At 46.5% G+C, this 27147-nt stretch overlaps 7 protein-coding genes across 7 annotated transcripts; 1 reads left to right on the top strand and 6 right to left on the bottom strand.

Moving 5' to 3' along the window:
* Positions 1–758: 758 nt before the first annotated feature.
* On the bottom strand, positions 759–3678 carry EDB91DRAFT_1351510 (P-loop containing nucleoside triphosphate hydrolase protein; the record flags this gene model as incomplete). The annotated part of the gene is made up of 8 exons (XM_041326137.1): positions 759–1086; positions 1118–1249; positions 1305–1392; positions 1421–1749; positions 1819–2173; positions 2226–2280; positions 2343–2534; positions 2593–3678. The coding sequence occupies 8 exons, from the start codon at positions 3676–3678 to the stop codon at positions 759–761; spliced, it is 2565 nt and encodes an 854-aa protein (XP_041169276.1).
* A 1695-nt stretch (positions 3679–5373) lies between these two features.
* EDB91DRAFT_1088476 (uncharacterized protein) lies at positions 5374–6066 on the top strand (the record flags this gene model as incomplete). Its single annotated transcript, XM_041316447.1, has 2 exons — positions 5374–5452; positions 5801–6066. 2 exons carry the CDS (start codon positions 5374–5376, stop codon positions 6064–6066), a joined length of 345 nt encoding a protein of 114 aa, XP_041169275.1.
* A 1483-nt stretch (positions 6067–7549) lies between these two features.
* Positions 7550–9125, bottom strand: EDB91DRAFT_1088475 (uncharacterized protein; the record flags this gene model as incomplete). Its single annotated transcript, XM_041316446.1, has 7 exons — positions 7550–7805; positions 7856–8051; positions 8124–8192; positions 8250–8273; positions 8329–8487; positions 8545–8704; positions 8763–9125. 7 exons carry the CDS (start codon positions 9123–9125, stop codon positions 7550–7552), a joined length of 1227 nt encoding a protein of 408 aa, XP_041169274.1.
* A 6833-nt stretch (positions 9126–15958) lies between these two features.
* On the bottom strand, positions 15959–16504 carry EDB91DRAFT_1064429 (uncharacterized protein; the record flags this gene model as incomplete). The annotated part of the gene is made up of 1 exon (XM_041314700.1): positions 15959–16504. The coding sequence occupies one exon, from the start codon at positions 16502–16504 to the stop codon at positions 15959–15961; it is 546 nt and encodes a 181-aa protein (XP_041169273.1).
* A 267-nt stretch (positions 16505–16771) lies between these two features.
* On the bottom strand, positions 16772–17356 carry EDB91DRAFT_1064441 (DNA helicase Pif1 like protein; the record flags this gene model as incomplete). The annotated part of the gene is made up of 1 exon (XM_041314703.1): positions 16772–17356. A coding segment is annotated over one exon (585 nt), but the record flags the coding sequence as incomplete, so codon positions are not given.
* A 1227-nt stretch (positions 17357–18583) lies between these two features.
* EDB91DRAFT_1064440 (uncharacterized protein) lies at positions 18584–19000 on the bottom strand (the record flags this gene model as incomplete). Its single annotated transcript, XM_041314702.1, has 1 exon — positions 18584–19000. The coding sequence occupies one exon, from the start codon at positions 18998–19000 to the stop codon at positions 18584–18586; it is 417 nt and encodes a 138-aa protein (XP_041169271.1).
* Positions 19001–20093: 1093 nt separating this feature from the next.
* Positions 20094–20776, bottom strand: EDB91DRAFT_1240318 (uncharacterized protein; the record flags this gene model as incomplete). The annotated part of the gene is made up of 3 exons (XM_041322002.1): positions 20094–20110; positions 20236–20359; positions 20444–20776. 3 exons carry the CDS (start codon positions 20774–20776, stop codon positions 20094–20096), a joined length of 474 nt encoding a protein of 157 aa, XP_041169270.1.
* Positions 20777–27147: the final 6371 nt, after the last annotated feature.

The raw sequence follows: 27147 nt of genomic DNA, 5'->3' as shown, positions 1-27147 counted from the left end.
AGCAGCTCCTTGGAGAGTAGCGACTGACCCCTACCTGTCCGATCTTGAAGATCGTCGACTTCGTCGTAGAATCATGTTGTCGTCCAAACTCTTCAAAAATCCCTATCAAAGACGCCATTGATACCGACCCCGCTCTCAATGCTCTTTACGACCTCTACCGCCTCGGAGATCGTCTCGAGAATACCTTGGAAAGGCACAATGCCGAGTACAGAGAAGACGAACTCTTCTCCCTTGACTATAGTATCCGAGACATCAAGGAAAAGCTTCAACAATTGACGTTGATTCTTATGGAGGAAAGAGGTTTCTTTGAAGCCTTAGATGGGCTTCAGCGGCACTGAGGACGATCGGCGTCATGCTCTTGAATGAAAGTCTGGGACTTTCCACGAAAGAAGGGGGTGATGTTACGGCTGTGTTTACTTACTTCTTTTTCCCTTGATCCACGCTTACTACACATGTCTCTTATCATGCTATATTTAGTTCGGTATTACTCAGACGCCTCATTGCTTACGCATGTGCTTACTGATACATACCTATTATTACGTCATACCCTGTACCCAGTATCCTATATAAACCCTGGCTAGGTGACGCTGATTCTTCAGCTTAACCTACACTGGTTTTCCTCTGAATATCTGACTTGATTCTAAGTTACCTCTTCGGTACTTAGCCTTGACCTGATTTTGGACGTTCTTAAGACTGTTGTCTTGAACGTATCGATAGACCTTTGGTCTTATTGGTTATTGTTTTGCCTGCGTTATACTTCAGCATAACACATTGAGCACAGGGTCATTGTCCCTCTTCAGAACATCTCGAAGCATTGAGAGCTGCCCAAGATATGGTGTGAAAACGACCAGCTTGTCCGTCCCATAGCCTTGCTGGGCGAGATAGCGTACGATCTTCCAAACCATTTCAACTTCATAGGTGTTTTGTTTTGACAACGACGAGGCCCCGTCGCCTCGGTTGGCAATACGAGGGTCGTTATCCTCGGGATGGGTGTGGTCGATGAAGATGAAGTTGTTCTGGATCCCGCGAATGTCATCATGGCCCTGGGTCTTGGCAGCATCGGTGAGGTCGGGGTACGTGAGCTTCCTGATGAACGCTGAAATTTCCGGACGCATACGGTGTTGGGCTGTCAGAGTTTTCATGAGGGAAGCCTCTGAGAACCAGGCGCTCGAATAGTGATCTGTTGAGTTCAAATCCATCGCCCTTTTCAACAGTCAGCTTGTAGTTGTTGACTTTGGGACGCAGCTGCCTGTGAAGAACCAACATCAGCAGGATATCCCAAATATGACCATTGGCTCACGTACTTGTGATCGCCAATGAGAATCATCTGACTGGTACTCTCACCCATCGCAGTGAGGACGTGACTTTCGAGAATCTCACCAGCCTCCTCAACTGAGAAGGACATCAGGTTTCGCCCCACGAATGTCTTGTGCGAACTTGGCTGCTCCAGTCATTGTGCATCCAATGATTCTATTCCCCATGAGGGTTGCGACCATCCCTTCTCTGAATTTGCGTGTCAGTTGATCTTGACATTCATTGTAGTTCTTGCCAAGTGTGCAAATCTCTTCGAGGATGGTTTTGCGTATCTCCGACTTCCATTGCTCCAACATCTTCTGACGAGCATCTGGAGGCATACCCCAGATATCAGCCGCCTGACGTATGTTGGGCTCGTCTTTGAACTGCCCAGCGCCAAATCCTCTGGACCACTGAAAGATGAGTTCTTCAGCGTCGACTGGTTTGCCCTTCTTGCTGACACGAGTCATTCATGAATCATCTTCAGGTACGCGGAATGCATCAAAGAAGTTCGGTTCCTCGAACTCGATGTACATGAGGACGTCCTTGAAGTCAATCTTGGAGGCTATGAACCTGTCCATGGCGTCCTCTAGAGAGTCGCAGTGAAATCCCGATGAATTCTTCAGGTTGTCGATGATAGTCCAATCAGCTTTCGATCGGGTGACATGCTCTTTCTTCCCCGCAACGCCAAGATGGGCGACCTGTGCGTTTGCTCTGCCACCGAGACGGGCAATGTGAGTGTCAGGGATACCGATCTTCATGAGATCTTCCAGGAATTGATCCAGGGCGTGGTTCGTGTAGCAGACTACAAGAATTTTCTGTTCGGTGTGATCGTGGATAGCCTTCGCAAGCAGCGCGCCAATGAATGACTTCCCAGTTCCTGTGGCATGTCAGCAAAATGGATATGCATAGGCGGTCGATATTAACACTACCTGGAGGGCCCTGGATGAGGGAAAGCCTCTGCGTGAGTCCTGCCAGAAGTGATGCCTGCCTGAGACTTATCAAGCACAATACTAAGATGAAGTCCCCAGGAGCTGCTGCAAATCCACAGAGGGATTCATAGCGAGGGGTCGTGTGATCTCAGTCGCAGTCACCGAGGCGCTGCCGATAAGGTTCCCGTCCTTCCAGAACAGGAGCTCCTCTGAAAGCAGAATGAACTGGGTGTTCTGCAGAGCCTTCAAGACCGGATCGAAGGCAAAAATTGCAGTGTCGATCTGGATGAGCCGAATGGGATCGGATGACTGCAGTTGAAGGAGAGTCTTTGCGATGCTAGACTCCCCTTCCAACTGAATTACTGACAACAGGTGGCTTCTGCGCAAGCAGTGCCTCGACACGATGAACCGTCGCGAGACTAAGAATTTGATTTCCCGAAAGTACGCAAACGAGAGACTGATGTTTGAGAATTTTGACACCCACAGGATCTTTCTCGAGGTAATGCTTGCGCTGCTTGTCGGGGACATTCTTCATCGACTTGAAATCGTCTTTGCATTTGAGCTTGATGCCCCACCGAGTCTTTCTATCATCTGTACCACTGTAAACACCCTCGAGTGTGACATCATCAATGATGAGCCCACGATGACGCCCTTTCTTCTTCCCTAAAGCGGGCTGGAGTTCTTCTCTCATCTCATGTAGCATCTCTTCACGCAGCAAGTGGAAGGTGTTATCCAGGTAGTCAGCTGTACGAGTTTCTTCGCCATCAGGATCCTCCAATACACTGCTTGGGCGACTGAAAGGAAGCTGCTGGCAGAGGATCTTGTCTGCAGTTGGAAGAATGGAGATCTCCCTGAAGTCGACAAAATCGTTATCATGCCGACCACCAGGTCCACCGACTGCAGCGGTAGGTGCACCAGAATTGAAGGTGGAAAGAATATCTTCGATGCAGTAGCCAATGTCTTTGACGGTCTGTTGCGATGAATTGAGAAGCCTCGTAAGGGTACTAGGCTTCTTTGCGACATCACGGTATGATGACGTATTCCCCATAGTGAGGGACATGAGGCGAAGGAGGAGCACCGCGAATGCTTCCTGGGCTGGCTCATTGAGCTCACCTTGATCGAATGCTTGGCTGAAGGCACTCCAAAAAATTGGGGGATCAACGATGGCGGTGAGCAAGTGATCCAAGACATCACCGAGGTTCGGTGCTCGGAAGAGATATAACAGAAGCTTGGTTGCAGTGTCATTGAGGAATTGGGAACTGGTATTGTGACGCATGGCAGCCTGAACTGCGTTTGAGCCATGGGAGCTCTCTACGATTTTGTTGATGCAGGTCGCAGGGTCTTGCTGTGTACAAATCACTTCCAATAAGAGAGGGTAGCTTCGTGCATCGGCAGGGACTTTGCCTCTGAGAATGTTGTTGAAACATTTATCAAGCTGGGCTGCTCGATTCATGAGAAGCAAGCTATGTGGCGTGGGTCGTGAGTACTTGAGTACTTGAGTGTTGAGAGCAAAATTGCGGGCGCTCGTGGTTAGGGCCTATATAGGGCCACGCGGGTGCCACGAACCTAGTAGAAGTTACTATGTAGTATGTAACCCTTGTCCGTGACGCCCACATTGTCACAATAAGTCGCCTACGGTACATGGTATCAGTCAATCACATGAGGCAAATGGAAGGGATCTGCTCACCGTCCATTTGGCAACTGGATGTTCAATACATACCGGCGTGACGTACATCCTGTAAAGGATGGCAGTGGCGTGAAATTTTCGTTCAATTAGGAAATGTTGAACTTGGTGAAATTTTGCTCGTCGTACACTCATATTCCCTGTAATTCATTATCATCGTGCCATTTATAACTATTCCTGCCTCAGAAAACACAAGAGCCTGCTAGAGCATGACAGTGACCTTGATTCCAATGGCTCCAACGAGGACAATACTTGAATCAAAGAACTTTCGGAGGAAGAGGAACCTGACTCTGACTCTGACGGAGAAGATAATGAGCCTGAGCAGTCCCAGCCCACGAAGATCCTTACACCACCTTGAGTTTCTTGTAGCTCACATCAGCACGTTCGAGCTCGCAGAAGATTGTCGTGAAATGGACAGATATGAATTGGTTTGTTGCAAGGAGGTGCATGAGTTTGTCCAAAATATAGTCAGGATTCTGCCTTACAAGACGAAGCAGGCAATCAATATCTTCATGATCGAGAGCACGCAGACGACCACACATTGCTGTGCTAGGCTGACGGTTCACGACATCGCTGGTTTGGCGCCAGAGCCTCAAAATCCGAAACCAAGTGCATTCGAAAAATCCGCAGGAATCTAGGATGTCACGAAGGCTCAGAATTCAGTTCCGTTCATGGAGTTGGATTGTTGCAAGTTTCACGTCACGACTGATCTTGTGAAATCCCATGTTGCGAAGATGATAATAAGGGTAGTACAAGGTAGACTCGTAACCAGTCTGGACTACGTCTTTGTTAAGTGCTTGAGGTAGTCAGACTGGTCGATCTCGGAAAAATTTGGCAGGAGCAGCGAGGAGTTTGAAATTTGACAGATGCCAGTGATGCCGATTTAGGTAATTGTTGTATTTTGTACAGCGTTGACACAAGTCCTTCGTTCGCACCTTAAGCAAAGTATTGTACGCCTCTCAAACATCATAGTCCATCAAGCAACAGTACTTAACATCTAATAGGACGATAAAATGATACCTTTTCATGCCTTTCACCAGCCCATGCCGCAATATCAGCCACCTGTTGAGCCTTTGATTTGGATTGTCAATCCTTCGAGCCTCAACATTGATGAAAAAATCCTTGTGGTCCTAAAAATCCTTCGTGGGCTTCGGATGACAGTCATGGACCTCATGTTGCACTCTATCTCGAACAAGACCTCCATGCTACCTTGGAAAGAAGGTTTTTTCGAAGCAAGGCCCTTGTGCAGTTTCTCAATGTGTTGGATGCTGATGATCGAGCGAGGGAGCAACTTCATGTCATTTTACGACCAATCGCTATTGAAATAGTCACCAATGAGGTTGATGCTGAGATGGAGGCTGCTAAGGATATTTTTGGCATGTCATCAAAAGATGTCACCCCCGAACTACTCCTCTCATTTGACCTTGATGCTTTGCTCATGGCACGACTACGAGAAACCACTCCATGGCTATGACACATCTTTTTGTCAGCTATGCAGACAGCATGAGCTGCAAAGGAGAACAAGAAGCAGAACATCAAGATGGTAAGTGTTGTGTGCATTCAGGTGATTGTATGTACTAATGATGAATAATTTATGAACAGTACTGTACCGCAATTGAGTCGCAGATTGTGAACATTCGCTCCCAAAACAATCTTGCCTTCCAGATGATCCATGGATTATGTTTATTTAGTGGTGGTTCATCATGCAAAACCATTGATTTACTTGCATGTTGTGGTCTTTCTCTTGCCTATGACACATTACACAATGCTCATGCTGCCATGGCTGACGGCCAGATTCAGCGTGCATGTCTAGTATCTCGTGGACCACATATGATCGGATGGGATAACATCCAAGTATCCACTTTGATTGATGTTGAACAACATCCCTTAGCTCCACCAAAAGTCCAATCGGGTACCACAACTATTATCTATCCCCTTCGTAACACAACAATGCGAGATGTAGAGCTTCAACCTACACTCGAAAACCGTGCTAAATGCAACCTGATTACATTTGTCAAGGACGTCTGCCCTACACGTTCACAAATGTGTGATATGTCCGAACATATGGTCCTTGACATCATTAAAATTCTAATTGACAATCATCCTGGTTTTGAATATCTCACGAGTTCTCCAGCATTCAAACATCACTCCTACTGACCACCACCTTCACAATCAAAGACTCAAGAGTACGTGTTGAGAACCACAACAAATGACGAGTCCACCACTGATGGCAACATTAAAGTTGCACGGAATGCATACCTAGAGCAGCTCGGGATTGGCCTGCATGATCTTGATAACCAGGCAATTCCTTGCATCAACGATCAATCAACAAACTCCTGAGTTTGTAGTGCCCAGCTTTTGCGTTCAGACGACATCGGCTCGATAAATTGTATGGAGAACTTCCAACTTGCACTTTCCAGAGCCTGTTGCAGCTCAAAGTACAATGTGTCTTGCAGAAAGTGATGATATGAGGCATCTGAGCTGGAACAATTTCAGATATTGTGATCTGTGGGAAAGAAAATTGAGTTGCAAGAAGGCCTCGAGAACTTGCTGGAGTTGTGTCATTGAAAGGGCACTCATAAAGTCCGTCAGGAGATCTTCAATTGCATCTTGAGCAGCAAGCGATAAAGGTTGTACAGAACTCATGGTTGAAACTTAACATAGCATATAGTCTGAGCAAGAGCAGACACATAACTTGTAAGTATTGTAGATGGTGCTCTCAATCTGCCTCATTTCTATATCTTGCAAGAGGAAATAGTCAATCCTCGCCATGTTTGTGGACACCTTGCCCAACCAGTTAGCCAGCCACCAGCTACCGAGAACCGCTACCCACAGATGAAAGTCTGCTGCTGAACACATGTGTGACCAATTGGAGCCCATCCACCCTGTCGTTGATTAGTGTGATCATCAACACTGGACTCGTCGAGCCACAGAAAGCATTCTATTGGTATGTCTCCATATTGAGCCTGCCAAGTTGCCTGAACTAGCTCATCCCTCTCCATAGCCTCCTTTGCTATCTGCTTGTGTGTGAATGCAAGTCTCTGAAGTGCTCATGATATAGTTGCAATCAAAACATCAACATCACAAACATCATGAAGGTGCTGTATCTCATCTAAATATAGACACAGATTGGCTTCAAGTATGGAATAGATGTAGTTCATGTTGTCCAGTTCAAGACTACAAGGCCACACATTCTGATGAACAAATGGATGGTGGTTTGACCAAAGTCGTGATGCAAGCGCAATATATCATAAAACGGTCTGTTCGGAACAACCTGCTCGCTCGGCAATCTCTCGTGCATTCTTTCCTTGCTCATAGTGCCATACTATGATGTGTTCCCTGAGCTGTGGGCTGAGGTGAGGAGCCATGGTGGGACAGGTCACTGATCTGTTCTCCAAATGGACGAGCAAGCCTGACCAAACACGTTTTGCTGTGCGGACGACTGCAGTTTTTTTATGCAAAGCACTGTAACTAATTGTAGCGGTGCGAGTGCCAATCCCCAACTCCGCAAGAAAACACAGACAAGATATGATTTGCAGATATTCGTAACAACAATATAGTATAGGTCATTTATACAGTTCAAGCGGCAGAATTGAGCCCAAGACAAAAAAAAGCCACCAAGAAAGACAATCGCGTGAACCTACTTGACCATAGTATACTCCAACTCGTCCTTGTCAGACACACCAGTAAAAGAACCTTTTTTAGTGGGCGACTGCCCTGTCATCTCATCTGTGGCCTTTCTTTTCCCCTTCCTATCCTTGAGCGAGTCCACAAAAATGGGCTGAGTGTACTTAGTGCAAGGCAGAAGTTGCATGTGTTGCAGCATGATCTGGTATATATGAGAACCATTGACATTGCGGGGGTTGGGGTTGTCTCTACGTGGTTTGATATTCCACCTACAAGACGTCAGAATATCGAACCCTGTTCAAAAGAACCAAGGACTTACAGTTTTAAGATGACCTCTAACTCAACAATCATACCCTCTTTGAGTTTGGTCTTGTAGTCACTGACGTGAATGTGAACACTGTGCTCATCTCGGTCGTCGGGGCTCTGAACCCTTGTGCCATGTAGATCATATGTGTTCAACAAGGCAGAGTATTGACCCCTTGAATCTTTGAGGTCACAAATGTGCCAGGAAGAACCTGCTAGTATTTGCATGGTCAGGATGTCATAGCTCAAAACATAAAACATAAAACATAAAACATAAAACATACTATTAGACTTCTTGCCTTCGTTATTGTCAAGGACCTGACTGAATTTTTTGGCATTCGCCCTTGCCTTGCCTACAATCACGAGAGCAGGTTACAATTGTGCCAAAGCAGAAATAATGACGGACTCACTTGGACTCATCAGACCCGCGCATTCTGTTTCGAGATTTTACATCAGTTGGATGGGGTATAGTAGTTGAATTCGACTTACTAATAGCCTCAGCACGAGACATTTGGGGAGTCATTGCTGTTTTCAGATCTGGTACATCTTTGAATGCAGCGCCAGCCATGACAACAAGGCTGTACTTATCATCTTCCTTGTAGGTGCGCCAAAATGGCACGTTCAGAGGGATTGTGCCTGCATCCAACACTGTATTAGCGAATTGATGAATTTGTGTGCAAGCGAAGGATGTAGTAAACAACTCACATGCATTGTGGGCTTCCTCGGCCTCCGAATGTAGAGCGTAGAGAAGCGTCATTGCAAACTGGGAGCACCCTATCACCAAGACAGGGCAGTTCTTCTCTTTGTCGTCCAAAGGAAGGACCTCAAACTGGATTTTTGCGTTTGTGATATCAGCGAGATCAAGCTGTATGACATATGGTTTGTAAGAGGTCTTTATTAGCAGCTGGATGACGGAAACTTACACCTGTTTCTGGGAGATTGAAGTACTCTCCAGACTTATTGTAACGGCCCTCGAGGTGCAACTTGACCAGAAACATGAGGCGGAGCACATTGCCATCAGGACCAACCCAATAGTTTGCACCATCATTGAAAACAGAGTGAAGAGGATGGGGGTTATTGTTAATAGGGATGTTCACTAACATCTCTGCATTGGCAGCGAAGGGAGAGTTCACAGTACCAATAAGCGAGGTGTAAAGTAGAGATGAATTTGTCGTAGAACTACCGGCAGATGTGTCAGGAGTATTTTCCTGAGACGGCATAGGGGAGGAAAGGGTGCTCAATGAACAAGCATCTGGGGAAGGCATGGGGGTTGATGGCTGAGACATTGTACAAAACTGAAGGATGCTTAGCACAACAAATAAGGCAAAAGTAGATGGATGGTTGGAGGTTAGAATCACACCGGCTGGGTTTTTATATGGTGCACAGTATAGTCTATAAGACCAAATTTGAGCAGCAGTGAACAGCACGAAAACAAAATAAATAAAATAATTGCACGTACCACGATGCAAGATGCAAGGCAACTGATTTGCAGAAGCCTTGTGTAGAAGTCTAAAGGTACACAAACGATTGAGGTGATCGGTGTTTTATAGACTGCAGACATAGGCGCAACATTCAATTTAAGTCTGGAGTTGATTGGCATTTTGGAGGCTATAGACATAGATGTGCACCTCCTGACCATTCAGGCAAGAGATATCCAATTTATTCATCTCGGAGATTTTTGCGTCAAAACGAGGGTTTCCATCATTTTCTCTGCCATCATAACTCCAGATATCAGAGTCATCTAAAATCCAAGCCGAAAAATGATAGCCACCTAAGTATATGATTCCGCAAAGAGCGTACTGTGCTTGCTTTTCTGTCAAACAAGGAATAGTGAGCCTGAGGGACAGTTTGACCGAGCAATGAATTGCATGGAAAAAAAATGAAGCACAGAGATGTCGCCAACTTGATGTTCCATGCAAAAGTTCCATCACACAATGACATGTTCCAGGCAGACACCACTCCCTCGGGTATAGCAGATCTCTTCGCGTGATAATGAAGCCATAGATCAACCCACTGCTGCAAGGAAATAGATTCATTGTGTGCAACTACAGATTCAGGTAATGGAACACACATGGTCGGGAATTCAAACGAGAGATCAATTGAAGTCACAGCTGGGATACTGTCATGTTCTGGGTCTGTAATTGATGCAATTCCACACAGCAAGAGCGATAACAAAGGCAGAATAGACTCAAGCATGCGAGTGACGGAAGCCCCTACCATACCGGTACGAGGGAAGTGTTGTGGATTCCGTGCAGATAGAACATCCCGGAAATCGTCACGGAAATGGTTGAAGAGATCCTGTGAATGGATGTGAGTCTGAGACGCCAGTACACAAAAAGAGTGAGAGAGTGACACACGCAGTTCATCCTGATCGAAGATCCATAAACTCTTCCATATAGTGTCTCCACAACGATAAGCATGAAACAGAACCATGAAAACACTATTGTAAGAACACGACCAGTCCTCCGATGACCAGGTACATCCAGCACTAATTTTTGCTAGACAATGGAGGGACTGCGGTTCATGACCAGGAAGGCAACCCTATCCCAACATCAATTTCGGAGAACTTGCGTTTGTGTTTCATCTTCGCTGGCGGATTATCAGTATCAAACTCTGCAGCAACCACTTTCGAATGCTTCATCGAATACTCAGCTTCTGCATCTGGGACATCCACAACAGTGCCATCACGGAATCCGTGCTTGATATATGTGTTGTGCTCTATCGCATCAAATCTTTGTGCTTCTTGTAATAGATCTGAAGGAAGAGGCTTGTTTAACTGATCAAGTGTCACTGGACAAGATATGCACAAACCATCATGAGTCTGTGCATGAGACGCAGCAACATAAGCAGCAAATCCACCCTCGTGTAGATTTATTAAGACCTTTGGAAGTGTTTTCCCCTGCGCAGAGTGTCCCGTTACCGCAAATGCTGGTTGGATCGGAAGCTGATAATGAGTGATTTGTTAAAGAGCGAGAACTAAGGTAGCGTGAGTCTCAGTCAATGGTAGAAAGACTCTATTCGTGTAAACTAACCTAAGGTAGCGTGAGTCTGTAGGACCGCTAGTAAGTATCATGTATAGTATAATATGAATGGTATGCGCACCTCAGTCAATGGTAGAAAGACTGAGGTGCGAGTATAGTGTCTAGCCATCCTTAAATAGAAAAGAGAAAATGGTCAGTAACTAGGGTGGATGACGTCCAGTGACACTGGCAGCTAAGGTACATAGAACTGGAACAGTTAGATATATTTATCTGGAACCGGCTCGGTGCTCTGATGGATCACCTCTCAACACTCCCACTCGTCAGAGCGCCTGGCAGGTCTTGACGACGTAGTCCCATGTTTTCCCGATGCTGGATCCCAGCTGGGCGAGGTAATGCCTTCGTTAGACTATCAGCAATCATCTCCGAGGTGGATTTGTACTGGAGTTCGATCTTGTTCGTGTCGACGAGGTTGCGGATGAGATGGTAGTGGACGCGAATATGTTTGGCTCTTTCGTGGAATCTTGGATTCTTCGAGAGCGCAATACTGGACTGGTTGTCTCCATATAGGAGTGCGGGATTGTAGAGTTCGGGGTCAAGGCGGAAGTCGTGTAGAAGCTGGATTAGATATAATGCTTCGCGTGAAGCATTCGATAGACCTATATATTCGGCCTCCGTGGTCGAGGTAGCGACCACAGATTGCTTCTGAGACTTCCAACTAATGGGCCCTCCGAACAGTTGATAGACATAAGCGCTGGTGGACTTGCTATCGTCTCGATCTGCAGCATAGTCCGAATCCGAGTGTCCAACGAGTCCCTCGTTCGACGAGCCGAAGATGAGTACTAAATCCGTAGTTCCACGAATGTACCGGAGAAGATGTTTGAGTTGACGATGATGGTCGATACTGGGGTTCTCCATGTATCGGGAGAGGCATGAAACTGGGTAAGCGATGTCGGGGCGAGTGGTTCGCATAGCATAGTTGAGTTCACCGATAGTTCGGCGATATGGGATCGACGCAATGGCGTCCGCTTCTTCACTCGTTGGGGGACGTGTAGCCTTCTGCAAGGTTACTCCAGGTGTCATAGGTGTACTGACAGGATTGCACAGTGTCATGCCGGCGTTCTCGAGAATCTTCTCAAGGTAAGCCTTCTGGCTAATGGTGAGGAGCCTCTTCTCACGGTCGCGCATAATGTGCATGCCAAGGAAGTGGCGAGCGGGACCGAGATCCGATAAGTCGAAGCGTTGTTTTAGCTGTGTCTTGAACTTGTCCAGGTAATCGCGAGAGTTCGACGCTGCGAGCATGTCGTCGACATAGACGACTAGCCATATGACTTTGTCTCCCTCGTGGAGGACATACAGACTGTGATCAGCTTCGCTCCTTACGAATCTGAACCCCTCTTTCCGCAGGTACTCATCCAGTGTCTGGTTCCACTCATACCCCGCCTGCTTCAACCCATAAATCGCTTTCTCCAGCTTCCACACCCAGTCCGGATGTTCAGGGTCTTTGAAACCAGCCGGTTGCTTGAGGTAGATGTCCTCCTTGAGGTCAGCGTTGAGGAAGGCGGTACGTACGTCCATCTGGTCCAGTTCAAGGTCGAATTTCGCCGCGAGGGCGAGGAGAATACGAACTGTGTCGTACTTGGCAACGGCCGCGAACGTTTCTGTATAGTCGATCCCCTCAACTTGCGTGTATCCCTGCGCGACGAAGCGTGCCTTGTGACGGGTGATGTTGCCTTCTTCGTCAGTCTTTACCGTGAACACCCATCTCGAACCAATCGCTTTGCGTCCTTCTGGGAGTGGCATGAGTTTGTGTGTTTTGAGGTCCTGCATTGACTGTAGCTCGGATTTGCAGGCGTCTGACCATTGAGGCCACTCTGGTAATGACCGAGCTTTGTTGATGGTTTCGGGTATGACTATGTTTGAGCGTTTGGGAGGTTCGGTAGGTCTGGGAGGTTCAGTAGCTGTGTGCATTGCGGATTCGGTACTGTCGTTGTCGTGCTGACTGGCTGAGGACTCTGGTACATATGTCCAGCGTTCGGCAACAGGAACTCGTCGTGTTGGTATGGCTGTTGCGCTGGTGCCAGAGGGTGCGATATGGCCTGCTTGTACCGGTTGGCGTGAACGAGTGCTGCGACGAGGCGGAATATCCAATGGAGGTGCAGGGGGAGGAGGTATTGGAGGTTGCTGTGGGATAGGCGGTGTTACCTGTTCAGTTGGGTCAGGTGTTACTGGCAGATCGTTCTGGTCAGGTGGGTCGTCATGCTCTCCCACTGACACCTGTGGTACGCAGTCAGCAGGGGTCGATAGAGGTGGCTCACCAGCCTGCGCTCCCACTGATTGAGAGACACCTCCCACCGATGAAGTGACAGCAGGGAGATCCGTCGAGTCACGAAGGAGAGGAGCGAGGGGTGAGGAAGCAGGATCCCCATAGAACACGTGTTCGTCGAAGTGGACATGACGGGAACGCACGACGCGTTTGGTAGAGGGATCCCAGAGAGTGTAGCCTGCATTCCGTACATGGCCAAGTAGGAAGCAGCGACGAGAGACGAAGTCGTACTTGCGGCGGGTGTCCTCTGGTATGTGCGCATAGGCAAGGCAACCGAATGGGCGAAGGTAGCCGACGTCCGGCTTGCGACCATAGAACACCTCAAATGGTGTGCGACCAGCGAGAGATGAGGAAGGGAGCATGTTCTTGATGTGGGCTGAGTTCAGAATTGCCCAGCCCCAGAACGAACGCGGGAAGCCACTCAGGTGGTGTGAACTGAGTGCACGAGTGACAATGGTTTGGTGCCCGCGTTCTGCGACACCATTTTGCTGGGGAGTCCAGGGCATGGTGGTTTCGTGCTCAATACCATGTTCCCCAAGGTAGGTCAGAAATTCCCTCGACATGTACTCGCCTCCGTTGTCACTGCGAAGCCGCCTGACACGCCCCCCAGATTGCGTCTCTATCCAGGGCATAAAGTGCCGGAAACGATCAAAGACTTCGGATTTGGCACGCATTAGATAGACCACTGAGTACCTCGTGTAGTCATCAGTGAATACCACAAAATAGTGGTCACCGGTAGAGGAAGTGATGTTGACTGGTCCCCAGACGTCGGAGTGAACGAGGTCGGCTGTCGCTTTAGCGCGGCGTGCAACGGCAGGAAAGGGAAGTCGTTTATGTTTTCCCATAACACAGGACACACAGTGTATCGTGTCGGCGCCGTCGACGTGATGATGCAGCGTGGTCTTGTCAATGTTCATTCCACTGACATGTCCCATGGCCTTCATAATGGTCGAAAAACCAGCATGCCCAAGACGACGATGCCACGTATTGAGAGATGGAGGCGTAGCCTTTGTGAGCATCGCGCGTGCAGGGGTGGAATAAGCCATGTGGTATGTCGCATCTAGCAGATATAATCCGCCTTTCTGGTGCACGTGGGCGATGTACAGCCCATTGCCATCGTTAGAGCGCAGTGTTCCCCCTTTGGAGGTTGTCGTGAAGGATATATGAGCAGAGGCGAGGGTGGAGACCGAAATGAGTGTGCAACGTAGATCGGGGACATGTAGGAACTCGAGCTCGTGTTCCGTCAACGAATCACCAAACCGGAGAACAAGCTTCACTTTACCCCATCCTGGAGCTAACAGTGAGAAAAGCGTGATATTTCGGGCTCCATATGAGCCGTTGAGGCAGAGTCTACATGGAAGGATCCAGCCGGTAAAGTAAGGGCTGATGAGATATTGGCTGAGTGATCCTTTAGCGTAAGGACGAATGGAAGTGGTGTGATAGACTCGTCAGTTGGGTCTGGCAGGGAGGACACCGTGTCAGCGGTGGTAGCGGCAGGGGAGGAAGGACTAGGTGCTGACTTTGGAGTCTTGTTGTCCTTGGAGAGCCGTGCACGGCACTGTACCCAGACATGACCGGCCTTTTGACAGTGGCCGCATTTAGGTCGCCATCCTACTATCCAGCCATCCCCTTTCGTCTCATCAAATCCTTTCGGTGGGACACGATCGCTGGTCTTGGGGTTGGAGGAGTTTCCTCCTCGGTGTCCAGAGAGCATGGCCACGTGGTCACTGCCACTGGTCCCAGCACGGTGCAATTCCTGAGTCTTCAGGCGATTCACAACATCGCTGAAGTCTAGCGAAGTGTCGCTGTTGACGAGGGTTTGATGAAGGGGGTCATAATAGTCAGGTAGGGTGCGCAATAGAACATGCACGAAGATTGCGTCCGGGATCTTGTACTCGTCCTTTGCCGCAGTTGTAACGACACTGGTGGTGGAGGGTGCGACTGTGGTGACAGAGAGAGCTGCAAGGTCTGATTTCAGCACAGTAAGGGTTTGCATGGTTTGGGCGATGGAGGCACTGTCATGCGCCTTGGGAATGGTGAACAGGTGGTCCAGGTATTGATTGAATTGAATAGCTTTTTGGGGAAGGTACTTCTTCTCTAGAGCAATCCACGCCACGTGCGGATCATCTATATTGCGGAGGTGGACGAAGTCCTGCGCATCAATTGCCGTGGACAGAGCGCTGAGAGCGAGGAGTCGGCGTTGCTTGTAGACTCGTACTCGCTCGTCGTGTTTCTCTGCGCGAATAATGTTTTGATCCACGTCCGTGAGTGTGGCTGGAGGTGATGGTTCCGTCTCGTCGCCGTTGATATATGGCCATAGTCCAATGCCGCCAGACCACATCTTAAAGCCAGTGGCCCATTGAGAGTAGTTGGATCCGTCGAGGGTGAGCTTCTCATGCGGATATCGTTCAGTTTTGGGAAGGGAGTCAGGAGACGACATGGTAGTGTCAGAGCCGAGTGGTTATCGGCGAGAGAATGAGAGATTTCGAGGAGAAGATGTCGCTACCTTTTAGTCAGGGCTCATAACCTGTTAAAGAGCGAGAACTAAGGTAGCGTGAGTCTCAGTCAATGGTAGAAAGACTCTATTCGTGTAAACTAACCTAAGGTAGCGTGAGTCTGTAGGACCGCTAGTAAGTATCATGTATAGTATAATATGAATGGTATGCGCACCTCAGTCAATGGTAGAAAGACTGAGGTGCGAGTATAGTGTCTAGCCATCCTTAAATAGAAAAGAGAAAATGGTCAGTAACTAGGGTGGATGACGTCCAGTGACACTGGCAGCTAAGGTACATAGAACTGGAACAGTTAGATATATTTATCTGGAACCGGCTCGGTGCTCTGACGGATCACCTCTCAACATGATTGGCAATTTTTCCAAGGCGCCATCTGAACCTTGGAGTAGAGTCGTGAACATCCAACTAACCGGTGTGATGGGGAAGTCTCCTGGCGCAAGGTCACTCAGCTGCACTTTAGACAATGGAAAATGCACAATTACACAGGTTGCGTATGGCAGCCCATTAGGACAATTCTCTGTCAAAATCTTGCGCACAAAACCTTGCGACCCATTTGTTATACCAAGATCCGTCGACAAATTACGAAGGCACAGGATGACAGGCATATCAACATATAGAGGCAAACAGCCAGGTAATGTCTGAGTTGAATGAAGTGCGGCCATATCAAGGCGAATTAGCTTCCGACACTCGTCTCCATTGAGAACCTTGTGAGAACATTTGTCTAAAGAATAACAAGAGACAAGACACCCTTTGCCACAACTAACTTCTGCTTTATGTCCATTAATGGCTTCACGGAGGGCATTAGTAGCAACAATCACTGATGCAGAATAGTTGTCACCGTCGCTCATGTCCACACCATCTGGACAATTAACACTTTTGATTAACCATGAATTGAAAAGTTCCACATCCTCAAAAGTACGCTGTCTGACGTGCAATCAACAGACTGCATCACTGTATGTCATGTCGTTCTTCATGTGTTGCTGTTCAGTGAGACCCACAACGGTATTGACTGTTTTCCATGCCAACTGTCCAAGCCTTTTGCATATCTCATCATCACTCTGACCACTATATACAGAAATAGGCATATACAAGGCACTCCCACCGACCGGGGGATACTAGTAAAAATCCCCGGAAAAGATCACTGCAACGCCACCAAACCACTGATTGGGCCTCTCTTTAGTGAAGTGTAGGGCATGATCGATTTCAGCTAGGAGTTGAAGACTAACCAGGGAAATCTCATCAATCAGCAGGAACATGATGTTTTTCCACTCCTCACGAAGCTGAGTCCGTTTACGAACACTGACAATCACTGCATAATCTTGATTACTCTCACCAGGTTCCCGATTGCCCTTCCCTTTATTCTTAGATTTGATAGTGATTCCTAGACCTCTGTGAACAGTCATTCCATCAATAAGAGCCGCAGCGGAGCCAGTGGGTGCGAGTAATTGAATCATATGTCCACATCCATAATACTGCATGACTGCACAGACTGCCTTTATAACATGAGTCTTTCCTGTGCCACCTGGACCAGTCATAAGCATTGTAAGCTGTTCAGACTCTTCAATGCACTTAACAACATGCTTCCACACAAAGTGACCGGCAACGATCCGAAACGCTATCCACTGCTGCTCGTTTAAACCATGTTCTGTCCCAATCTTCTTTATCACATCATCGGGGGACAGTGCAGCGGATGTGATAACGTCTAGGGCAGGTGTCTCTGTGTCATCTACTGATCCAACTAAAACATCTCGAACAGAGCTGCACACTTCAGTATCACAAATCAAAGCTCACTCAATTTGCTGGTCAGGGTTTAGGGCATTCCGACGAAGATCTGCTACACGTGCTTCCTCTTTTTTTTTTTTTTGATTTCAGTCTTCCAGTTCTTCAAGAGGATTTGAATGTCTCGATCTTGAAATGTGGTCGAAGGAAAATACTCTCAAGACTCTGCGGTGACAGTCGGTGCTTTATTCAGCCAATGGGATTGTTTGAGAAGCAGAATAAACTGACTAATACGAAATTCTTCTTGCGAATCACACTTTGTAGACCCAGCCACACCAATAATATCAACCTTGCTATCCACAGAGATGGGGACCAAAGATGTATCCGAATCCGCTTTGGTGCTACCAGTTACCCAAGCTTGTTTCAGTAAGCGTTCAGCATCCCGCTGATCCTCACATTCATGAATAGCTTCCCAATTTTTCATTATCATATTTGCTCTGTCCAGAAATTTAAACCTGCTAAAGACCTCTTTGATGGTCGTGTCATCAGGAAGAAATACCATGTCAATGCTAAAGGGCTTGAAATGTGCCAGTGTAAACCACGTCCAAGTCTTTGCATTATTTGGACGAGGGATAGACATTCCCACCACTCGCAGTATGTACTCGAAGGTAGAGTCACCACGTTCTTCATTAGTGTGCTCAATCAACTGATGTGTCTTGGTCAACGGGTGTCCATCTTTCAAGACATGTCTTCTCAAAACTCCAAGACATGTCTCAAAAGTGTTCTTGGTATCTTTTCGTTTACCCTTCGTCTCAATATGAACACATCGACAGAATTCGTAGAAAGACAACTCAGCTAGTGTGTCACCCCGATAGATGTAATGATGAATTTGATTCATCTCTGCAATATCCCCATTCTTGTCCATGGTGACACGAATGTGCACATGTTCTACAACATTGTCGTCGTCGTCGTCATCAACGTCATTGTTATCTCGATGCAAGTCCTGTCCCTGACTTTTCCATTTGACATGATCTAAGAGCAAGGAAGACATCATAGGTACAGACTTATGAGAAGGGATACCATCATCAAACCCACAAACATATCTAGCTGCCTGTTGGGCATGAATCTGCAACTGTCGACTAAACTGAGTCAGACATTTGTGTAGCAGCATCTTCACACTTCCTATAGTGTCCATCCGTTCAGTATTGTCAGGCAAACGAGCCACTGCATGAGAGGAGCGAGAGCATCTCGCACGTCTTAACATCCATCTTTGTGATATAATCTGATATATAAAACATGGCAGCTTTCACACCTTTTCCGGACAATATACACTTCAAGTCATGATTGTGTTGACAAAAAACGAGTATGTATGGGTTGAAATAGTTCATGGTACCATCACGACAGACTAAAACAATGGCATTGCTTTCCGGATCAAAGTAAGATGCATCTACAACTTCGTGGGGGAAAAGGAATCTGCATCTATCAACATTGCCATATTTATGGCACACAGGTTGGCAATGGTGATGCTGCAACATCTCACCACATTTTTTGATCTCCGTAGCAAACATATCAGCACCCCACTCAATAAGTATATCATGCACACATTTACCATCTCTATCTGGCATCAGAGGTGGGGCTGGAGGACGTTCTAGACGAGGGTTGTAGCTCGGCTCTATTTCAACCTCCACATCCAGCAAATGATGGTGAATAATGTCGTTGAAGAAAGCAAAAAATTTCTTTTGATAAACCTCGTCATGCAAATTCCAATGGATATCTGTCGGGTTCATACCACCATCAAGCCAGATGAGGAAATGGCCATGTAAACACCCCCATTCAGTATATTCTGACAAGCCATAGAAAGCACGCAAACGTCCAAACAAACCACTGCTCAGATAAGATGACTGTGTCTTGAAATTCCAACCAAGGAGGTACTCAAAACAACATTTGAATGAGAACTCGTAAAAATCTGCTGCCACCACAGGATCACATGCAAGACAAATAGCACGCTCGCATGCTGAAACAAGGCGAGGAAATCAATGCGACAGATCGACAGTCTGGTCACCGTACATGACCTGAAAGATAGGGCTACTATGGGCAGGACATGGGTTAAAGGTAAAAAACAAATGAGGCAACCCGAAATAACTGAAATAACTGTGTATCTCATTCTGTATGCAAATTTTCGACGCCTGAGACCCTGGGATCCGAGCTGCAATAGTGTTGACTTGCTTCAAGAGATTGAGTGCGTTTTTTTCTGCAGGCGCCAAGTTCAAAAAGTTATGGTCACGTTCAAGTTTCGAGGCAAGACTGTCCAAAATAGTGGGTGATACCTGGGTAAGATTTTGCGCGACTTGATGAAAGTTTGAACAGCACACAGTAAAGAAAGTGCCGAGATGGGCCATCCAACGTTGAATCATGTTCCACACCACAAAGATAAATGAGTGGTGGTATCAAAATGAGTGATCCGCAATGTTCAGATAATACTGAGCCTGTTTCTGGAAGGACAAAGCTTTAGGCCGAGCATCGTTTTCAAAACCTCCAATACCAAACGGGAACAGGGTGGGATATGTGCCTAAGAGTAGATCCGGATTATTGTACTCATTAATGGGATGAAAGCCTCGGTGCACCACAAGATCAGGCAGTGTTGACTTTTCAGAAAAAAGGTTCCTGAGTGCAGCAGCCATAAACGTGCGTGGGCCACTGATGTTATCGCATTCCGGATCAGACATGCCTGCTTTCTCAAGCATCGTTACACCAGAATCGGAGTCAACATCTACCGAAAGCTCCGCTGGATGCTCCTGAAATCCAGCTGTTTCTTCTTCAAAAACTCTCTTGAGATCGAGCTCGTTATTTTCAACCACACGATCAGATAATCCAGGCAACATGTCATCGGCAGGATAAAGGTTCAGATTGCCCGGTTCGAGTGGGATATCAGAATACAGACGATTATGATGTTTCAACCAAACAAGAAACGTCCAGATTTTATTCTTCCGCACTCAAAACATGGGACCCATCTGTTCAGGCTTGAATTTACCAGGACCAATGAAGATGATGCTGAGAAAACCATTCACGTCTGCAGGAGTCCGAGGCAACACCGAAGCAGTTGACACAACATTCATATCATGAGCACAAATATTACCATGAAAGACCTTCAGCTGCAGCAGATCAGACGACTGGAATAAACGTGTGACATGAGCCATGGTACTGTATATTGCACAAATTTTCTCCTTGACCCAAGTAAGGTCCTCGAAGTATTTCGGAAGTTTGCCATGATACAAGTTGTTCGTGAGCGCAAAACGGGGAACACAATTCTCCTTCGATAAAGCAGTAAAACAATCAGCACATACATTCATTGTAATCAAGTCGGGAGAATCTTCAATTATTCCTGCCTTGTCAAGCATCATGCCGTCTAGGACACTATTCTCGAACGTGAAAGCTGTGGAAACAGACTGCACAATATATTTTCAGATGATGAAAGTATCTGTAATGCGAAGAGCATCCAAAGTTATTAACGGGCACAGCGTGCCAGGCGTTGATGAGATAATAACCTCCTTGGAATCATGCTGCCTTTGAGAACATACCGCACAAACAGCAGGATCAATCCACTTCGAGCCTTCATAATAACGATGCAAGCAATCCAAAATGACCTCTTTCAAAACAGGTGCTGGCCATTCACGATGATGCACAACATCAAGATTTTGTGCTTCAATCGCCAACTCAATTTTACGTTCACATCGCGTTATTTTTCGTTGGTCGGACTGAGAAAGTATTTGATGTCCGAGATGCTCCACCACAGCAGATCCGTATTCAAACGACAGGATTTGCAGAATATACTCCTCGTCTAACTGATTACAAGGCTGAGACAATGGTAGGTAACAGAGCAAGATATCACACACTGTACTTGGACCGATATATTGCAAGAAATTCACTCGATCACGAATGTGAACAGCAAGACCATTGCAAGTCTTCTGACGTGAGCGGCGGTTTATCGATGGATGCCCCTTCGAAGGTAGACCATGTATACAATCTGAAAGCACTTCGATAGTCAGTTTATGAAGCCTCTGAACTAAATATGTAATCAGGAGAGCAGACCAACGGATTTTTGGCACATCGACAGGATCAAAGACACAAACCTGTGGTGGTGGTGGTCGACACAGAGCCTCAAAAACATTTTTTCCATATATATCACCGAAGTACCTTGCCAAACGAGGAATGAGTTGGCTACCTTCTGCAACGATTGGGGTGTGGGAAAGTAATGTTTGCAGTTGATCCTTACTTGAATGCATCACTTGTAGTCGGGTGGCAGCAAAATGATGTAGCACCGCACGCACACAATCCTTTTTTGTTTTTCCTCGCGGAACAGAGAGACGAGAAATACAATCAACCAAGACACCATCCAGAAGGACCGATAAATGTTGCTCTTGAATTTCCTCGCTGTAATAGAACCATGTCGGGTAGACATCTAGCCTTGAAGGCAGGCACTTCTCGATGGAGAGGGCATCACAAGAGGAAAGCTTGCAAAAGACAACACAATGACAGTAACTTGCATCTGCAAATTCACCTGGTGTCATAGTCAATGATTTTTGTTGGTGGCATATAGTGATACTAACACCATCATACGAAACACAACCATGAAAACTTGACCAGCAGCACTTCAAGCAACACAAAGGATGAGATTTAAGTGAAGACTTCAACCATGTACAAAAATGTTCGGATGTTTCAAAAAAACGCAAGATTACATCATGGATAATAGAGTGCATCATAATAACAGGGATATTTGTTCACATCGTGGGGCTCATCGAAAGGAGGACATTGTCCTTCATCAAGGACTCGAGCCAAATGACAAGGCAACTTTGTAAGAAAAACCCTGAACACACATAAGCTATACTGCAATGAAACAAATGAATTATACTCACATGTGCCTGCCGCAGTGCGTGCTTTTTCAGTGTATCTGCAAGTATTTGGTGGAGAAAGAAAAAGGACAGCGTAATGCTTTCCCACAACATCGACCACCAAACTAAGCAAGCGCACATCTTCCCACACCCACATTTTCCCACACCCATGGGTCCGTTTGCAGAGAAATAGTCATTTCCTTGCAACAAAACCCTCTTCCACTAAAGTGGAGTCGGGGAATCTGGATGGAATACATGATCGGGAATTGTGCGCTGACCTGAAAAGTTTAATGTTGACACTCTGACAGTTTACATTTTGAAACTCAGTATCACCACAACTTATAAGTTGGGCACCTCTCACATCAGGGTTATCAATATTTAGGAGAGGTTTACATGTTGTACTAAATGTGAAAAAAATATTTGGAGTTTGAACTGACATAAAAATGGGCATATAACTTCAAATTTAGTCAGTGTTGTATGCGAAATCCTAAATATGAAATATCCGCAGCTATTTTTCCACTGACTATATGTCAACACAAATAAGAAGTATAATCAGATTTTCAGCGTCTGCTTGAATTTTAAATTTAATTATCACTTAAAACTTCAGACAAAACTTGAAGTTTAATCTCCTTGCCACTGTTTTAAGTTTTGTCCGACAATTAGATGTCATCAAAATTTTGAAGTTTATGCCAGCGACAAGATGTGATGACAAAACTTGAAGTTTTGTCCTTCGACAGAATGAATCGCCCGATCGTTGCCCGCTCATTGCTTAATTATCGCCTGCTCATCACCTGCAGCATGCAGCACAAAATGGCGATCATCTATGATAAGTTGACCCCTGAGATCAATCTATTACTCAATCATAGCCTGGTCGTGTCCTGACAACTAACATATGTAAGGACGGAACATTTGATCTGTGGTACATATAATATATTCTGGTTCTGTCTACTGGTTATCAATGCAAATAGGAGTGTAGCACGTTCTCATAATCATACTATAATACATATGCGATACAACAGCACAACTATGACTCGGTCCAAACTAGATAATCTTGTCAGTATCAATGAGGCAGTTGGGTTAGGTGACTCTTACTGTCAATCGTGAGATAAGGATAGAATCACTGCATGACAGTCAGAAACTGCCCACCGCGCGAAGTGGCTAACTACCCAGGACGCCTTGACTTTTTTGAGACGACTCTGGAAGTTCATCGAGTACAATTTGGCTGGAAAATCGGGATACATCGAGAAGGGGTCGATAGTATGATTGTGGAGGTCCAGCGGGAGATGGCGCTGTACAGCAAACAACATTTCTCCTGTCAGCGTACCATAGATATATTTGATACTAGCGGGGACAGGAGTTAATGATCTGTCTCTGTTGGGATAGAAAAAAATCTGGCTGTTCCCCATGTGCATAGATGCCCTGCTGTAAATGATGCCGTCAAACTTCAGCGAGGTGCGTAATACTGCTGTTCGTCGCCTGATGAGGGTATATAGATCCTCAGGCACTGTACTGGTTGTTGACAAGTCAGGCGCTGCCTGGACAACATCATCCATAGGTTCTTTGGCAAGCTCTTGACTGGGATCTGGAGCACCCTTTGGGGCATATACTCTATCAAACAGGATCCTGCACTCTTGGATAGCAGGTGGACAGTCTGTTCGAGCGAGCCAATGGCGAAACCTGGTAGCCTTGATATACGAACACAGCATTGTATTCTCAAACTCCCCTGACAAAATATTAGCCTACTTTGCTCGTCCCGTATTCTGATAAGGACCAACCAAATTTGTGATTTACGGGAAGGCATTGGAGTATGCCAATCAGACATTCGAAAGGGAAACACCACCACGAGTGGGCGGGTCCAAATAGGAGTAAATAGTCATATAAGTGGAAAGATGCATGGTGATTTGGGCGGAGAGAGAAGGTAGGATGGATCTCCTTCAACTTTCCGACATAACCAGAGATATACGAGCGGTAGGTGTTTGCTCTTCTTGCAGTCATAGTCCGTGCACATGCAAGATTCACTGTGCACACTAGTTCCATAGTGTGATCAAGAACAGTTCTGAGGTGGACAGAGAGTTCATCAGAAGAATTTGAGGTACCGGCTCCCCACAAGCTCACGAGGGCGATGGGATAAGCGATCACCACTCATCAGCTTTAAGCATCCCAGCAGACGCCTCTCCAAAATTACTGGGGACTGAGCCAAGCCAAGTGGGGACAGATGCATCTCGGATGACGTCACGAATACGTCCAAGTACTTCTGCTGTCCCAAACTGAGGTTCTTCTTGGGGAGCAGTTAAAGGTTTTCCACGACGCTATGAATAAGTGTTAAGAAACTTGGGACAGTAAACACAATGACGAAGAACTTACCCACTCAAGAAGAGCTTTGACATAATCTATCTTGAATGTTCTACCAGCTTTCTGTGGCAAACAACCCAAGGTATTGCAGACAAACTTCAGCGGTCCCATATTCTTGTGGACCAGAGAGTTTTTCAGCTTGTTAAAACAAGCCTCTTCATTGGAAATAGTCATCTGGGAAACAAGGAGGGCCTGGATCGTAGATATCTGCATCATTTTCCTTGTCGTCATTGTCCTGGGAGGTACTTTGCCGAAGTCGTATGAAAATGCAAGAGGGGCAGAAGCCAAAGCAGTTGACCCCGAGGTCAAACCGAGCAGATTACGTGTGTGGTGAGGAACCAAACCTTCCAATAGACAGTGCATCAGATCAATAACAAGTTGCTGGGAGGGGTCCCAGTATGGTAGACGCCAGAGCTCAGAATAACACACACCATGAGTCTTGAACAGTGTTTCACGTTCAGCGGATGTGGCAGCGTCTCTCCACTGCTCAGCATGTGCTTGGAGTTTGTCACTATCACGAGGTTTCCAATTCTCGAAGTCTATTCTTCCATAAGTAGATTTGTGATAGCAATCACATGCACTGCAGTAGAAATGACTACTGACTCCAGCCAGAGAAGAGTGATGACGAGCAGCAGGAAGATCGCAAACAACGAGGGCAACAGCACTACAAGTTAGCCGACTGTTGGGGTAACACGGGGTTTTGGAAAACTTGATACCGCGCTCCCATGTGTCTACCAAATCATTGATGAGCGGTTGGATATAGTGATTGAGATTCTCCAGAGACGGCTGCTTTGGACCTGGGATGATACCTGCAAGATACATATTCTCCGGCTTATATCTGATGTCCAAAGGCAGATTCAAGCATGCCATGGAGATGATTCCACAGGATGTACTAGCTCCCCGCACATTCATCCCTTCTGGATTGAAGAAATCCACGTGAAAGGCGAAGGCATAATGTCCTTCTTCTCCTCTGTCGATAAAAAGTGTCTTAGGCTTTGGGCCGCCAAATTGACGGAGGAATTGGGCTTTGAATGGATTTTTGACAAAGGGTGGAAGAGGAGAGTTGATGGAGTCCATGAGATCATCACATGCTTCATCCATCACAGCTTCTACATCTCTACAAGAGAGGAGGCCAGAAAGATAGTCTTTGAAGTCGTGATACATGAAAATTTTCCTCGGATGGAGGTCTCCTTCAGCGCCAACAAGTAAAGAATTGCCACATTCGGTCCTGGGTGTAGGACAATGCATGCAACATTCAGGGTATCTCGCAGTCGTAGAGCCTGGTGCATATGCCGGAGGATAGGTACAATGACAGCTGCAGATGGCGTACGCAATAGTTTTCCCAGTGAGATGAAATTTTGCCTCTGCACCATCTGAGGTCAGGGGAATTTGCTTAAGGATGTTTTCATGTGATGAGCTGAGAGTGCCGTCTGACCTCCGAAACACGAGGAACAGTATGACGGAAATGATCTTTATGATTAAATCACAACTACTCCTGCAGACCCCCATGACAACTCTGCATGCCACACAAAGGAATAGGACGACTTGGCTGATCTCATCTGAGTGATCAACTGAAGGTTTCTGCAGAGCGTCTATTGAACGGTAAGCAAGGAACCATGGTTGACATACTCATGACTTACCAGTATTAATTTTGACAGGTACTTGCAGCGCATCCTGGTGGCCGCCAAATTGGGTAGCCAGGTCATCTATCTGTGTTGTGATCGCCTTCTTTCGTGCAATTACAACTTCTGCCCCTCCAGTGACGTTCTCCATAGCTGTGCAAAGCAAGGATAGCTCATGACCAGCGTCGTCAAGGCTACAAGAATGTAGCAATAAGCGAGAGCACCACTGAATCTGAGACTCAATGGTATCAAGGATATACAACCCTTTAACGGTGCACCGATTCCATTTCGGCTTTGATAGAGTCTTGCCAGCAGCCATCAGCAGGGCTGACATGCAATCCGACAACTTCAACTGCTTGAGGTTATCTAACAGAGCAGAGACAGAAACCGCAGGAGGGTTGCACGGTCCTGGGCGATCCAGATCATTGTTTGTTACAGATGCAAATGATGGGGGCTGGGAATTATCCGTGGAAAGGGTCAAACAACTAAGATCATCAGTGATAGAGGAGACAGCAAGTTTGCCAGCTATGATGGACGCAGTGCACTCAGTGCTTTCTGCTTTTACACACCGGACATGAGCCAAGATTGAACGTTCTGCTATTAGCACCCCTTTTGGTGTGCCTTTCTCATCGTATCCACCCTTTTCAATGCACTCCTCACACGTGCATTGTGTGAGCGCTGTATGGGACGCAGGCATCGAGCGAATAAGGAGCTTGATGGCGATGACAGTATGTACCGTCGTTGTCTATGGATGGGGTCCTGAGTCTTGCAGACTGAAAATAGCCTGGGGTGACCATTTAAATCGAAGAAAAACAAGTGAAAAGCAGAGTGACTTACAACAACGATCGAAAGTACAAATCCACTAGGAAAACAACAGATAATAATGCGATCTTACTTCAATAAGAAACA

The sequence above is a fragment of the Suillus paluster genome (genome assembly GCF_016628075.1).
Source record: "Suillus paluster strain FC165 chromosome Unknown EDB91scaffold_199, whole genome shotgun sequence".
In the NCBI taxonomy this organism is placed as follows: domain Eukaryota; kingdom Fungi; phylum Basidiomycota; class Agaricomycetes; order Boletales; family Suillaceae; genus Suillus; species Suillus paluster.
This window is presented reverse-complemented; position numbering and strand designations above follow the sequence as displayed.